At 44.6% G+C, this 12,417-nt stretch overlaps 1 protein-coding gene across 5 annotated transcripts in view; it reads left to right on the top strand.

Annotated features, from left to right (window-relative positions):
- Metap1d (methionyl aminopeptidase type 1D (mitochondrial)) overlaps positions 1 to 12,417 on the top strand; it is a 72,533-nt gene that overhangs the window by 44,788 nt on the left and 15,328 nt on the right. For 3 of the 5 annotated variants that reach the window (XR_005501905.2, XM_039105169.2, NM_001107812.2), the window contains exons 2-3: positions 8,450 to 8,604; positions 11,433 to 11,582. Coding sequence is in view for 3 of the 5 variants with exons in the window: in XM_039105169.2 (XP_038961097.1) it covers positions 8,450 to 8,604; positions 11,433 to 11,582 (305 nt within the window). In the remaining 2 variants the exon portion in view is untranslated. Of the gene's footprint in view, positions 1 to 1,884; positions 2,075 to 8,449; positions 8,605 to 11,432; positions 11,583 to 12,417 lie in introns of those variants that run through there. The other 2 variants (XM_039105168.2, XM_039105166.2) reach the window with 2 other exon arrangements.

Consider the following 12,417-nt stretch of genomic DNA (forward strand, 5'->3'; position numbering starts at 1 on the left):
TACCTGATGCACAGGGAAGTCAGAAGAGGGTGTCGGGTAGCCTGAGACTGGAGCTACAGACAACTGTGAATCACCATGCGGTTGCTGGGAATTGAACCCAGGTCCCCAGGAAGAGCAGCCAGTGCTCTGAACCAATGCATGATCTCTCCAACCTCAAATCTGATTTTCCTAAAGAAGCAAATTGAAACCTTTTCCTGAACTGTTTCTGAGCTGGTCAGTGGCGTTATGCAATGTCAGTTGCTGTTCATACAGTTTTAAAGGGAGGCAGGATAATGTCCCATAGAACTCGTTGTAAGAGGGCCTTGAGCAGGGTCCTGTTGCTTTGCCCTGGGAACCATTCTCGACCATTATGAACTCGGGTGCCCCAGGCTGCCAGCCACCCTTTCCTCAGAAATGTTCTACGTGACTGACTTTTCAGTTTGTCTTCTCCAGAACCAGGGCTCCCAGGCCTGGGTGATGGCTTGTCTCACCTTCCTGTGGCCACTTACCAGTAATAGCAGCCAACCCTATTTTGGTGTTCAGACAGCGCGTCCTCACAGACGTGGTCACCTTTGAGTATGAGCAACCAGGATGGACACTTTGACCATTTGATAAAAGTGAAAAGTGAGTCTTCCCAATTCTGTCAATTTGACATTTCCTTTCCATCCTGAGGGACTGTCATGACTGTGGTCATGGTTTTTAGCTGTAAATAACTGCAGGGACGGTCCTGTGGGATGCCAGGTAGAATCTTTATCTCCAACAGTGCTCGTAGCCGTCTCTGTTACACTCAACTCCGTGCTTTCTTTTGGACGTCGAGGGAAAGGAGCTGTTTCCTGACACCTGCACACCACCTGGGCCCGTGCCCTCTGTAGAAATGTTTAACACTGTAGCTTTACTAGTAAGAGGCGGTTTCCAAATGCTGTTAATTAGCTCCCCCCCCCCCCATGATCCTTCTAGGTTTGTGAAACAGAGCCACTCTTCTCTCCACAAGGGCATCTTAGCCTGAAATCCAGGAAGCGGTGGTGGATGGTGTCCATATCCAGGACTTCCTGAAATGGAGAAAAAGTGTGGACGGCATCTGGGGGCGAGGGGCTCTTTACCAGCTTGTTTCCTGTAAGTTCAATTGGAAGACCTTGTCTGTGCAAATAGATTTCAAAATAGAGCCTGCCCTTTGACTGTCTCCATAATTACATGGCTCGCTCTGTATTTTATTTGGCAGCCAGAGCAGTTAACCCCTGGAAGGAAGGGGCTGGTGGCATACCCAGCCTGTCTTCCCAGACATGTCCATGGGAATGAATAAGCCACTGTTTGGCAAGGCCCAGAGCTGAAAACACACTAAAGCAGCTCCTAACCGAACTGAAACTCTCCGAGAACGGATTAAAAAAATGTTTATTATGACTGATTAGAAAAACTTAACTTTGTCCCCAGTGTGTGGATTGTAGAAGGGTACTAATTGTTTTTAAAAACTGGGAGTCCGGAGGGTTCCTTAATACTTTGATGTAAGCAACATCTGTCAACAGGATGAATTTGCTTTTGTTTAGTTTCAAGAGCCCCTGCCCTTCAGCTTTGCCCAATCAGTATCTGCATCAGCCTGGGGCAATCCCTCAATGTGTGTCCCGTTTTTCCTTCAACAAATGCACAGGTTATTTCTTGTGAAATACAAGCTTTCCCTCTGCCTTATAGTTGCCTTGGAAAGGGAAGGAACCCACCATTTCCATCACTTCCTTTTCAACCATGTACACCCTAGTCCTAGGTTGCAAAAGCATCATAGTGAGTGACTCACACTGTTTAATTTTCCTTTTGCAACATTTGTATATGTTATGAAATCTTTCAAGCTGACAGTCGATGTTTTAGGGTCAAGAGACCGGAGACGGAGGCCTCTGTAGTGTTCCCGTGGACTTCACGCACGTGATACTCTGTGGGAGCTGCGACTCCTGCCTGGAGTAATTGGTTGGAGATCACCAAAGTGTGTGTGGTTCTAAATCCACACTTTAAAAACATGTTCCTAGGGTAGGGTCTCTTCTAAGCCCACTGGAGGAAGCAACATTTTTGAACAGTAAAACAAAACCGAACCCTGTCAGATTGCAGATACGAAGTAAGTTGCATCTTTTAAAGTTGAAGTTAATGTATTATTTAAGCAAATCATTTGGTTAAAGTTAAAATTGTCAATGAGTGGAGGAGCCTCAGTTGAAAATGAATTAGTAAAACATTGTTGTTTTCTGTCCTGGTAATCGTAAATCATTTAAATATGGCAGACAGTCCTCCCTTCATCCAAAATAATTGCCTCCATTTGTAAAATCAATTAGATGTTAATATGTTATAAATAATAGTTTTGTTACTAGACTTTGGCATTTGCTGATCATTATGAAGAAATATGTTCAGCAAGATATTTTACAGGGTGTCTTTTCAATTCCGTATTATTGCTGGTTGCCGTTGTAAGCTAATGTAAAGTCAGACCAGCTTACTTTATTGTGTTGTTCTCCACCCAGAGGTTTGATCCTTCAGAAGGAAGCCTAAGTGAGGATTGACGGCCTGCTGCCGGGTGACAGCCTGTCCCTGGAAGGACATAATGAGAGATGTAGGTGTTGGGAGCCACACTGGAGTACAAGCGTACTTTGTTCAGTTTTACAAGTGCTTAAAATAATAAGCACTTTAGAGGCCCCTTTGAAAGTTCTTTCAGACTTCGCCCTTAAAAATACTTGTTGACCAAAAGAAAAACTCACATTTTCAAGGGTAAAATTGGCTTACTAAAGGGTCGTTAGTAAAACCCCAGGGCACAGTGGGTGAAATGGAAGCATTTCATTATGTGGTATAGAATGCACAAGCAGATAACAATTAAAATGGACCCTGGGTAAAAGGCCAGTAAATACAGGGCAGACTGTGTGCAGCGACATTAGTCATGGAAAACACGGCCCTCCCTCCAGCAGTTCCACAGCTCTACCTTCCAGACTTTAATCTATAAAAGGAATAAAAATTTATTATCTATAAAAGGCAAAGTTTAGAAATCGATGTTACCACCAAATATGAAAATACTTGAACACATACCTAGATTTATACCCCACGTATAAATTTAAAATATGAAGCGTGTGCCACGGAATCCAGGCGACACGGAGCAATTTCCAGAGACATTGAGCCTGCACAGTGTGCAACTCTAATTACCAGAGGGGCAAGTGGACCTAGGTGATATTTAGGACGCACCAGTGTGAGCCATCCAAAACCTCAGTCCAGGGAGCCCAGAGCAGCACGGAGTGGCTTGTTGCTAACTTGATCATGGTGTGGTTACTGCTGATCGCCCAGCAGAAAAGCTGCAGGGTTTCCTGCACAGGCAGTAAATCCACACGTTGTTATAGACAGCATCACTGTTGTCGAGAGTGATAATAAAACTTACTTTCGGTATCACAAAAATTCTATCGGCATCCAAATTGCACTCTGAGATTTACAGACAACTGCTCCTTGCCTGTTAACACAAGCATTCTTACCCAAAGAGCCAGCTCCCAGCTCCATCATAGTCTGGTCAATCAGTAGCAGCTTGAATATCCAAAATTCAGGATTGAAAAATTCCAAATACAAAAGAGTCAGGCCTGGTGGTGCACCCCTTTAATCCCAGCACAGGCAGATCTCCGTGAGTTCAAAGCTAGCCTGGTCTACATAGAGCAAGTTCCAGGATAGCTCGGGCCACACAGAGAATCCCTGTCTGGCAAACAAAATCGAAGCCAAAACAAATCACACACAAAAAATTATAATATAGTAAACACAGCTCACAATCCCCTCACCTTGTACTGGGTGACAACGGTATCTTCTAAGGTACCAGGACTTAAACTTGTCCGTCAATTTCATCTGTGAAAACACTTATGTCTTTTCCTGGTCATAGTTCATGGAATAAATATTTAATGGTATTTGAGTATCACGTTACTTGGTGATAACATGTATAGGGTACTTTATTAACTGGAAAGAAAATATTTTACTTCAAATATGAAGTTGGAAGTAGAGCTGCTTCAAACTGTTGTAGCAGATTGACTGTGTCCAGGTGTGGCCTCCATGGTTGCTGGGCGCAGGGGTGGGGGATGTGCCTGGGTCTGTCTGACAGTGAGCCTGTCATTAGTCAGGATAGATACATTGACCACACTGTTCAACCAGAAAGGGAATGCCTCCCAGGCCTTACCCAGCCCCCAGTAGAGACCTGATGCTTTCATAATTCAAGTTTAAGTACATAGAAAAGATTCCCCCCGTAATGCCTATGTACTTGAACTTGATAATACTGATAAAAATGACCTCTCTTGTGTAATCAGCCATTCAGGGGGCGGGGGGGGGGGAGGTTCTCTGTGATAAAATTGATCTGAGTCTCTCTCACCTGTTGTCTGGCTGTAGCATGATGGCTAAGTAGGTGCTGCTAAGTGAAGGCCGCTGCTGAAGCTCTTAGCTTCTGGGAAGCACTCGGTTAAGGTGCTGGCCTCAGAAGACTTTGTGGTCTGTCCCCTGCCCCTGCCCCTGCCCCTGCCCTTGCTAGACAGCTGTCACTCCAGCCCCCAGTGCCTCCAGGCTGGTTTTCATCCCTCCTGCCAGTTGTTGATCTGCTTAACTCTGCCTCCCCCACAGGACTGGAGTGGACCGTTGTGTTTCCTGAATTGAGGATGTAGCACAGAGAGTGGAAGACTAGATTTGGACGCCCCCAAGGAGAACACGTTAAAGAGTGGGGGTACAGGGAGAACGATCGCTTATGGAGTGGCTGTTGTTCAGAGACACTTTCCAAGTCTGTTGTCTTAGCTATTAGGAGCAAGAGCATGCTAATTCCCCTTAACGGTTAGAAAATGGGGCTCAGAAGTTTGGGTAACTCAGATCTGGCTTACTTCAAAGGTATGAAATTTTCATTACCATATGCCTCCCAATTAGAGGGGAATTCCTCTAAGAATTTCCATGAAAAATGTTTTCACTCTAAGTGTTAATTGAGCACAGGACAAGTTTTTCAAGATTAAACAAACAAACAAAACACTCTTCAAAATCCAAACCCTGAAAACATCGTGGTTTTGGGCCAGGCACACTTGACTTTGAGAGCCACTGCTGTTAGAAGGCACTGTGGTGTCTGCAGGCCTTGAACTGGGGAGCTCGAGGGGCCTGATGGTTGATTATGAGAGGAGCATAGCCCTCATCTTTAAACTGTGGCAGGAACAGCTGCTGCCTACCTAACAGCTGGTCAGAGGTACTATGTGATGAACTGAAAGCTAGCAGTGAGCTTCATCAAAAAGTGGTTATTAAATCTGAGTCACTGTGCTCCTTTATCTATCATCTCTATCTCTCTGTCTCTCTCTCTATAGACATCCATCCATCCAACCATCCATCCATCCATCCATCCATCCATCCATCCATCCATCCATCTACCTGTCTATCTATTTATTTTGAGACAGGGTCTTTTTATGTAGTCCTGAAGCTCACTCTGTGGGCCAGGCTTGCCTCAAACTCTCCTGCCTACCTGCCTCTGCCTTCTGAGTGCTGGGGTCAAAGGCACGCGCCACCACACCTGGCTGAGCCACTGCACCTTTGTTGATGTCGATGTTATTAGTTGTAATCATAGTACACGCTCTCCTCAGGATGGGAATTCTGCACTTTATATGTTGGCCTTTGTACAGGTACGACTAGGGGGTAAGAATCATAGCCTGACTCCAGTCTGCAGATTCTCCACTGCATGTGACAGAAAGTCCAACTACCTACTGAAGCATGTGTGCTCAGGGAAGGGGGTTTGCTAAGCCCATTGACACATTTGGGAAAAAAATAATATTAGTGAACAGCGATTCGATGATATCTTCCCCACTTTTTCTGGATGTTTCCATCTATTAGCTAATTTCATTGAAATAACTCAGGTAGAGGCAACTGGGGAGTTTTCCTAGGCTTTGGTCCTTACTACATATCCTGCTTTGCACTTGGTATTTTCCCCTTTAAAATATAGTAACTGGGGTTGGGGATTTAGCTAGAGCACTTGCCTAGGAAGCGCAAGGCCCTGGGTTCGGTCCCCAGCTCCGAAAAAAAAAAGAACAAAAAAAAATATATAGTAACAGGGGCTGGAGAGGTGGCTCAGTGGTTAAGAGCACTGGCTGCTCTTTCAGAGGACCTGAGTTCAATTCCTAGCACCCACATGGTGGCTCACAACCATCTGTAACTCCAGTGTCAGGGGATTCAAAATCTTCTGGCTTCTGCAGGCACTGTACCAGGCAACGCAAGCAAACCATCCAAATACAGAAAAGTTAAAGAAAAAAGTTAGTTAAGAACGAGTATAGTGCAGGTCTGAACTCACAGGGCTCTTGCGAAGACGGGTGAGCCAGCAGATGTAAAATGCCTTGTTCCATAGCTGACATGGGGTTTAGTATTAAAGCTCTGAGAGGACCTTAAATTTTACTTCACATTTCACTTTACCTTTTTTTGTTTTTCGTTTTGTTATTTATTTTTGTTTACCCACGTGTGTGTGTGTGTGTGTGTGTGTGTGCGCGCGCGCGCGCGCGTCATATCCCCTGGAACTGTAGCTGTAGCCATTTGTGAGCTGCCATGTGAGCTGGATGTGAACCCGTCCTCTGAAGGAGCAGCCAGTGCTCTTAACCACTGAACCATCTCTCCAGCCACCACATTTTACCTTTCGAACGTCCGTGAAGAATTTCTTTATTAGGTGTCTGCTAAACATGACATACTTCCACACTTCCTACTCCAGTTAATTCTCACACATCGGGGCACGTAGAGACCGGCAAGTGCCAGGATTGCGATAGCTCTCCAGGAGTTCCAAACGTCTGCTTTCCAGAGGACACTCTACCCCTCAGACACCAGATGACAGATGTTTGTTTTGGTCCATGTGTCTTTGTCGTGGCTAATCAGCTCTGCTTTAGCTTAGAGACAGTCGTGAGCAGTCGTGAACAACCGAGGGTAGGTATGGAATTTGAATTTCACACAATTTTATCTTGCAAGACACTATTTCTTCTGATTTTTCCCAACTACTTATAAATGTTAAAAACAACAAACATTTTTAGACGTTAAGCCATATAGAGACAGGGGCCAGCAGTGTGCTGACTCTCCTTCCTGCAGTGGGGGCCTGTGAAGGATTTGTCTCAACTCTTACTTTTATTGTAATAGTAATGAAAGTGGATATTTCTTCATTTATCTGTTTATGGAGAAGTAGATGGCCTTTTAAAAGCTCACCACAGGGAAGAAAATAAAACGAATCAAAAAGTCTTCTCACCTCTTGCCCTATCACACACTACTGGTGAATATTAATTTTGGAAGTGTATAGACATCTGCACGCTTATATAAATAATTATATCAGCTTCTTTTACACTAATGGGTTTCCTTTTTGAACATGATTTTTCTATTTATTCTTTATGAATTTCTCACTCATGGACAATGCATGTTGACCATGTCCACTCTTCGCCTGCACTTAACAGGCTTCCTGTGGATGTTGTTCAGTTTGTGCTTTTCCCATAATGCAACACTGTCTTGTGGCCCTGCCAATCAATGCGCAGAGATCATATAGCTCCTCCTCCTCCTTCTACTCTTCTAAGTCAGGGTCCCATGTAGCCCAGGATGACCTCAAACTCACATATAGTGGAGGATCACCTTGAACTGACACTCCTGCCTCTGCCTCTCAAGTGCTAGGATTATGGGTGTGTCAGCCATAGTTTGCTTAGTTCTTCTTAATGGCCCCAGAATTTTCTGTTGGGTAGATAGACTATATTATATGTTTAGCCTGTCCCCTGTTAATGCGTCCCATTTGGAATCAGACTGTTTCACAATGTTCTGTCCACACAGTTCCTAAGTAAGGGTATGGTGCCATAAATTTATCGTTTCGAATTGTATCATCGAGGGGGGGGGTAACTGTATTAGAAGAGATAAATTGCTGAGTCAAAAGATGTGCTTTTAGTATTTTAATAAGTACCTCGACATTCCAAACATTCACTTTCTTTGGTCATACTTAAACATTTTTGATATTTGGACCAACTTGAACATTCGTCGCAATGAATTTCGGTATTGTGCCTTCACGCGCCAGAACTTAACACGCGGTCGCAATCCCATAGAGGCCAAAAGTGCAGCTGGCAATTTGTCTGTGGCTTTTGAAAGGAAAATAGTTTTAAAGAGTATAGAGCCGCCAAAATGGTGCCCTGGATTCTGGGGTTATCTGGACATCGTCACACAAGGTACCGCAGCAGAAATTGTTCTTTTCCACACCCGCTGCAAGGCAGACCTCCAGTATGTTTATTTCCTATTAGAGTAAAGCTTTCCCCTGTCAGAGGTTTATATAAACAGTGCTAGTTAGTCAATATGGTGTGCTACTGTATACCGGAACCCAGAAGGCTACCGCCCTGTTTCTTTTGGGGGCTTTCTTTATTGAGTCAAAAAAGAATGAGACAAATGATCTAATAGGTAGCAACACCTTCCAGGGCAATACCGTTAGCGCCCTTTCTCTCTTCCTAACACAGAATACTGTTTCTGCTCTTAGGTTGTCAGAGAATTCTGTCTTCACCACTCCATCATCTCTTCTTACACAAGCGGGCAGGCAGTCAACAAAGAAGATATTTCTTCTGGAGACAAAGGGATATCTCCCACAGTGTGGTTTCGCCGGCTGCAGTCTCTCCCGCACATCCTGTCCCCGAGGTACTGTCCTGCTGCAGGCTGCCACAGGCTGCCGCTCTGGCTGGCGAGCACAGGTGGACTGTGCAAGCAAGCACGTTTGATTCATAAATTTAAAACTTAGTCTTTTCCTTTCAGATTGTGACGGGAGACATTTTATTTCAACATACTGTAGTTTGAAATATCAATTAAAGCAAAAATAAGGCCTGGGCAAGCAATTGCTTGGCTTATTTAGAACTTGAACTTTTTTTTTTTTCTTTTTCTTTTTTTCGGAGCTGGGGACCAAACCCAGGGCCTTGCGCTCGCTAGGCAAGCGCTCTACCACTGAGCTAAATCCCCAACCCCAGAACTTGAACTTTTAATCAGGAAATTTTTTATGTTAGACTTTTGGCATGAAATTAAAACTATGTGTCTATAGTTCATGATTTTTTTAAAATGACTGTAAAATTGGGTTGATTTAAGAGAGATTCATGGAAACTAACACTGAATGTTGTTTTTAAGTCCCTACATTTCTATGTTACTACTACTCTCTTTGAATAATTTTTTATTTATTTAAATAAAGGCTAGAACATTCTTGATCCCCTCCGAAGGCTTCAGTATTGTGGAAATACAATCTCTCTGTCTTTGAAAATGCAAGGCAATTCAGGGTGGAAGGCATCGTTTAGGAAGAAGGAAAATAATAAAAGAAATATAGACTTGCTACCAAAATCACCTGCTTCCTTCCTTTTACACTTTTATAATGAATCACACTGAGCATTCCTCCCGAAAGTGAGTCATCCATTTTGGAAAAAAGGATTGAGAGACAAAAAAGCCAAAAGTTTATCTTGGCTTAGGTCTGGCCATCGTAGAAAGAGCCAGCATTTGGTATTAGTCATAAAATTGACACTTTTTTTTTTTGATAAAACCAAAAAGAAATCTCTAGGGCTTGACCTGGGGAGATGGCTTGGTCAGTAAAGCGCTTGCTCCGCAAACATGAGGCCCTGCATTCTTCCCCAGGGTCCATGTGAAACAACACAACAACAACAACAACAATAACAGCAACAACAACAACAGCAGCAGCAACAAAGCCCTGTAACATATGCCCATAATCCCAGCGCTGGGGAGGGGAGTCAGAGACAGGTCGATCCCTAAGGATCCTTGATCAGACGGTCTGGTTCAAACCAGTGAGCTCCAGATTGAGTGAGAGACCCTGTCTCAAAAAAAATAAAATGAAGGGCAATTGAGGAAGACATGAGATATTGTCCTGTGGCCTCCATACCTCTGCACACATGAATACACCTTTGATTGCGTACACACACACACACACACACACACACACACACACACACACACACACACACCTGTAGATAAAGGAAATGTGTTGTGTTTTGCATTTTAGCCAGTTTCAGAGACAACCCAGCACCTCCCCAGCCTGTAGTTGTAACCAAAGCTGAGCACAGAACAGAAATGAGAGCATAAGCTTGTTGGGAGGAGACTTGGGGAACCATGGTAGTTGGTGGGGAATTATAGGAGAGGAGGAGCCCCTCCAGGGCTCAGCTGCAGTAAGCCAGGCCATTCTATTCCCAGAGTAAGAAAAGCCCTCTTGAGCTGGAGAGATGGCCTATTCCGTAAGTGTTTGCCACCACAGAGTTAGGAACCTGAGCTCAGACCCTCAGCACCCACATAGGCCCCTGGAGTAGTGGCAAATGCTTAAAATTCTAGGGCTGGGGAATTCGGAGGTGGACACAGGAGGCGCCCTGAGGCTTTTGGCTACCTATGAGCTCCAGGTTCAGTGAGAGACTTAGTCTCAAAAACAAAGGAGCTGGACATTTGTCCCAGCACTTGTGAGGCAGAGGCAGGCAAATCTCTGAGTTGGAAGCCAACCTGGTCTACAGAACAAGTTCTTGAACTACCAGGCATACACATAGAAACCGTCTCAGCAAACAAACAAACAAAAAAGCGGCATAAATGGATAGACAAAATCCCTTCTGATCAGTGGAATAAGAGAAAATCCTAAGGTCTGTCATGGCACACTTCACAAACACAAGAGCCCCAACCTCGGTCCTGCCAAACTTCTGTGTACCGTTACTGTAGTAAGGTCAGCAGCATCGCTACAGCTGGCCCAGGAAGGGCCCTGCAGACCTTAGGGAACACAGAGACTGTGTATAAGTGTTACCTTACAAAAACCACCAGCGGCTTCCTGAGAACCAGCCACAGGAGGGATCAGGGTTGTGGCGTAGAGTTAGGAGAGGACTCTGTTTCTTCTTGATTAAAGATGGAAACATTCTAGGTGACTTATTGCCCTCAGAGAGGATGTCAAGAAAGACAAGCTGTTTTATTTTGGCCTCTGGTACTCGGTTGTCAGGCTACCTACTGTAAGAACCTGTGCATGGTAGAGCCCCATGAACCTGACACCCTTCCACATAGACTCAGTGGCAGACGGTGTTGAGAACTCTCCTTTGCACACATTTTATCATGGTGTGAAGGAGATGAGAGCGCATCTTAAGTAGCCATTGTGCGGGTTGGGAACTTGGCCCTTTTTCATCTCTGGGCCGTGCTTCTAATGGGCTTGTGCGTAGTAAAGAACAGAAAACTGCTGTTTGTTTTGACCAGAAATCTGCTTCAGCTGAACCCAACTCAAAGCCTGGTGGGGTTAACAGACCATCCAGAGCAGCACCACCAGGCCATGTTAAGTTCAAAAGGGCAGGGGAAGGAACCGGGGGTAGCCTGGAGGGTCTGTTGTGCCGGCTTTGGAGGTCGGTGCTTCTGCAGGAAGGGCAGAACTCCATGAAGTAGGAGGCTGTGTCTGAAAAAAATGATGCCATTGTCGCGTGCTGGGTTCTGATCTCCGTTTTCAATCCCTTTTCCTCAAGCACATAAAGAAGCCAGACTATGTGACGACAGGCATTGTGCCCGACTGGGGAGACAGCATAGAAGTTAAAAATGAAGATCAGATTCAAGGGCTTCGTGAGGCTTGTCGGCTGGCGCGGCACGTCCTCCTCCTGGCTGGGAAGAGTTTAAAGGTGGCGTCTCACCAAGCCTCAGTGTGACTTACATATGGGCTTTCTCTCCCCTTCCCTTAACTCTCCCTCATTCATCTGTTAATAATTTGATTTTTTTTTAACCAAGTTAAGCCTTAAGATGGGAAAAGAGGGTTTTACTATGTGTTTATTCAAGAAATAATGTAAACTTGTAAATTCGATCATAACTGGCAGGATCCTAGAGATAATTGGCCGACTCGGCCTATCCAAGATGACCTATGGCAGAGAAATGGCTTTGCCCTTTGCCTCTGCCAGCGTTCTGCCTCTGTTTCCTACGTTATTACCTCCCTGTGTTGAAGGTGTTGGTCCTATGTTGTAGTCTGCCTCTTCCTCTTATAAGTGTCCTTCAAAGAAAGGCTAGGCCTAGTCCACAAAACCACAGTAATATGGCAAGATCTGTCTGTCTGTCTGTCTGTCTGTCTGTCTGTCTGTCTATGAATGGTATATGTAATATATATTATACATATATATTCTTGCTATGAGAGTCACTTCTCTCAGAATAACCCAAAACATCCTGCCATCTACATTCCTCAAGAAGATATAAATGTAGTTTCAAAGTGGGGACTCAATGGTGAATTTGCTTACTATGTCATCTGTGTACCCAACCTGTTATAGCAACATAACCAAGAGTAAGGAGAATATGAAGTAACACAGAAAATCACTAAGGGAGTCGTTAGGGACGACTTTGGCATAGAGCTTTGTTTGTGGTGTGGTTTTATGGAGATTCTTCGTGTGCTTGTGAAACTGGGTTCCTGGGCTTGGGGTATAGCCCAACAACAGAACACTTGCTGCAAAGCTCGCCCATGTAGTGTTTCAA

The sequence above is a fragment of the Rattus norvegicus genome, chromosome 3 (assembly GCF_036323735.1).
Source record: "Rattus norvegicus strain BN/NHsdMcwi chromosome 3, GRCr8, whole genome shotgun sequence".
NCBI lineage: Eukaryota > Metazoa > Chordata > Mammalia > Rodentia > Muridae > Rattus > Rattus norvegicus.